The following is a 3,705-nucleotide window of genomic DNA, read 5'->3' as shown; positions in this document are numbered from 1 at the left end:
GTGGATACATACCATATCTTTCTTTCATAGCCTGGCTTACTTCACTCAGCAATAGATCCTCCATATCTGACCACTTTCTATCAAATTCCAGGGTCTTGTTATTTTTTATGGCTGAGTAGTATTCCATAGAGTATATATACCACACTTTTCCAATCCATTCATCGGTTTGTGGACATTTAGGTTGGTTCCATGAATCAGTGTATTTTTGTGAAAATTGTACTATCTGCCCAAAATGCTCTTTTTACATGGAGATGATAATTCAACAAATATACTTCGGTGTTTTACAGTGAGAGGATAAGCTGCCATTGCTTTTAGGGATAAAAAGAGATGTGGTTTCTACTTCAAAGGAAGCATCTCCAGTGTGTCCTATTCTGTGTCACCATGAGCCCACAGAAATTCCACTGCAGAGTTATTGCATCACTTCTCAAACCATCATGTTCATTTTCTAGTTGGTCAACAAGACTCTGATCTAGAATAAAGATTATTCTTGCAATAGAAACTGTGTTTTGAGAATGAGGCAGGCATACAAGAACACTTTCTGAATGAGTGCATGTCTCCTTGTTAGATTAGCAATGCTAATCTATGTCTAACTTACATTTTCAGAATTTTCAAATACCAAAATCACAGTGAAACCACTGGAAATGATCAAAGCTCTTTCCATATTTTTACTCCTTTATCTTACTGAGTTGGTGATGTTTTTCAGGGCTGCTGTAGCACCAAGTATCACATTCAACAATGTGATGAGAAAAAAAAAATTTAAATTAAAAAAAAGGCAAGTAGGAGATGAAGGTCTTTCTCCTTACATGTGTCTTCTTTTCAGGAAGGGAAATCTCAGGCAGCCCTAGCAGATGTCCTTATCTTATTGACTAGGTTGAGGTCACAGACTACCCTTGGAACTATTATTGCAAAGAGTATTGCTGTGATCAATCCTGATTCTTCCCTTGGAGCAAATGCCATCTAAATAAAGCCTGAGTGAGAAGGATACATGGGTTGCAGGTCAGGCAGCCAATGGTGCCTTGAATCAGCAGGATAGATCGGATGTACTGAGGTTGCAGCCAGAGCTACTAGGGGTGAGTGAAGGGAGATGGATTTGAGCTCATCCCACTGGTGCCCATAGAACTGCTTCAGGAAGTGATGTCAGTTGGTTACTGGTTGAAAAGAACGGAGTTTGGGAGGAAGTAGAGATGTTCCCAATTAGGGAAGCAGCTGGTATTATGACTTGCTTTGCCAAGGAACATGAGTAAATATGAACTGTGTCACAGGCAAGGAGAGCTTCCCTTATGCCTGAGAGGTTTTGACATCCCTTTTGTTCCTTCCCTCTGCAGTGAGAGCAGACTGTTCCAGTAAGTGAATACTTAGAACAACAGGACATGTGTGCAGACCCATAATTTCCCTGGAGCCCAGCATCAGCAGTGCAGCTGACCCATAGCTAACGTGCAACGTGAATGACAGTAGGTCTACCTGGATGGATAGTCATTGGGATTTTTCAATTGTTTTTTAGCTAGTCTTACCGCAGCAAATGATGTATCAACAACATTTAGTTGTCTTCATAGATTTAGAACATACTAATGTATCACTAAATAACTTAAGCTTCAGTTGGATGTGTGTTTAAGCTATAGAAATAGAATCATACACTGTGTCTTCTGCGACTAGCTTCTCATCCCCTCACCCTGGACTCCACATAATCTTGGCAATCATTCATGCTGTTGTGTGTAGCTTAGCACTCACTTTCACTGTGATAATCCATTTTATAATTTATCCATTCTTTTGCTGCTGGACATTGGGATTTGTTTGGGTTACTATAAGACTATTACTATTCTCATAGCATGTCAAAAAGACATATACTAGCATGAACCAGTAGCTGGACTCTATCCCAAAAATTTATCCCAGAGAAGCTATGTAGATCCCAGAAACTCAAAGACACCAATATGTGTGTGTGTGTGTGTGTGTGTGTGTGTGTGTGTGTGTAATCTTCCAAGAAACCCCAAAGGAGACAGTAGGTTTTTTGGGTTTTTTTTTTGGAGAGATTTTTGCTATAGGGAGCGTGCGCTCGCCAGAGAGAGACATAGAGACAGAAAGCGAGAAATCACCCCCCAGGGGGGATGGTCATGCCGCAATCCCTTCTCCTCCATTCTCCTCTCAGGATCCTGGGCACACACACACACACACACACACACACACACACGCGCCCGCACCCAGCGTGAGTTTTAAGCCACCGGGTCCGGGATGCAAACCACGGTCGACTACGTGGGAGTCCAGCAACAAAGCCATTAGGCTAACTGCTGGTTCCCAGGAGACAGAAGGTTCTTACTCATTGCAAAGGCAGGCTGCTCCAGAGGGGCGAAGCGGACAGCATGGGGTTGCACACAAAGAACAGGCTGGAGGAAGATGTTCGCTATCACTTGAATTGCTTTAGTCATGGCCTGTCCTTCACAGGTGTAACTGGTAGGCAGGATTCAGAGCTGCACAAAACCCCTCCTGGAGAAAAGGATGTTTATTCACCATTTATTTATCCCGGGCCACACTTGCATAAATCAGACACCAAAGGGCACATAGTGCACATTCTCTACATGTAGGCACCAAAGAGGTCGCATCCACGTGTAGCGTGTGCGCGCCCACACGCGGACAACTAACTCCCCTAGTGACTGGGGAACTGACACGCCTGTTGCAATGCACTTTAAAAAAAAAAACTATTTATTATTATTTATTTATTCATTCATTCATTTTTAATTTGACCAGAGAGAGACATAGGGTGAGAGTGAGAGAGAGAGAGGAAGTGAGAAAGAAAGCCACCAGGTCCAGGACTCGAACCCCAGTCGTCCATGTGGGAGTGTCCAGCGCCTTAACCACCATGCCACCTGCTGGTCCCTGCAATGCACTTTTATTTTTTTTTTTTTTTTTGAGGTGTTTTTTTTTTTTTTTTTTTTTTTTGTCAGGCGTGTGTGCTCGCCAGACAGAGAGAGACAGAGAGACAGAAAGCGAGAAATCACCGCCAGGGGTGTTGGCCACGCTGCAATCCCTTCTCCTCCATTCTCTTCTCGGGATCTTGGGCACGCACACATACGCGCCCGGCGTGAGTTTAAGCCACCGGGTACGGGACGGGAACTGCGGTAAACTACGTGGCAGTCCAGCGACATAGCCATTACGCTAACTGCTGGTCCCTGCAATGCACTTTTGAGCGCGCGCACTTTTCTGAGAAGTGCAGTCTAGAGGTAAACCCAGATAAGGAGCTGTTTCCCTTGAGAAGTGGAGACATTCCAAAAGAAACCCACTGAGACCCTACTAGGAAAAGGCAGCTCAACACACGTCCTCTCCCCTGCGTACCGCACACGCCCTGTCCGCAGCCGCGGAGCGACGCCAGCGGGAACTTCCGAACTCAGCCGGACTATCCCGCTTCCCCAACGCAGGCGCCGCGGCTCTCTAGCAGCCGAGTTTGTTCTCTGTGGCCTTTTCCGGGGCTGTCCGGAAGTGACGTCTGCTAGGACGCGCCTGCGGTGGGTGTCTGCTATGAACAGCGCTATGGCGGCTGTGGCAGTGTCAGAGTCCTGGCCCGAGCTGGAACTGGCGGAGCGCGAGCGGCGGCGGGAACTATTGCTGACTGGGCCGGGGCTGGAGGAGCGGGTGCGCGCGGCAGGCGGGCGGCTACCTCCGAGGCTGTTCACTTTGCCGCTGCTGCACTACCTGGAAGTGAGCGGCTGCGGGAGC

At 46.6% G+C, this 3,705-nt stretch overlaps 1 protein-coding gene and 1 long non-coding RNA gene across 2 annotated transcripts in view; one reads left to right on the top strand and one right to left on the bottom strand.

Annotated features, from left to right (window-relative positions):
• LOC106736299 (uncharacterized) overlaps positions 1 to 3,705 on the bottom strand; it is a 7,136-nt gene that overhangs the window by 2,722 nt on the left and 709 nt on the right. The window contains exon 2 of the long non-coding RNA XR_001371341.2: positions 2,312 to 2,478. This is a non-coding gene — a long non-coding RNA (uncharacterized LOC106736299). The remainder of the gene's footprint in view (positions 1 to 2,311; positions 2,479 to 3,705) is intronic.
• The window catches only part of LRRC47 (leucine rich repeat containing 47), a gene marked incomplete in the record, with an annotated part of 11,688 nt that continues 11,468 nt past the window's right edge, over positions 3,486 to 3,705 (top strand). The window contains 1 exon segment of the mRNA XM_014592695.2: positions 3,486 to 3,705. Coding sequence (XP_014448181.1) covers positions 3,508 to 3,705 — 198 coding nt within the window.

Source organism: Tupaia chinensis, unplaced genomic scaffold (genome assembly GCF_000334495.1).
Source record: "Tupaia chinensis unplaced genomic scaffold, TupChi_1.0 Scaffold138365_1, whole genome shotgun sequence".
In the NCBI taxonomy this organism is placed as follows: domain Eukaryota; kingdom Metazoa; phylum Chordata; class Mammalia; order Scandentia; family Tupaiidae; genus Tupaia; species Tupaia belangeri.
This window is presented reverse-complemented; position numbering and strand designations above follow the sequence as displayed.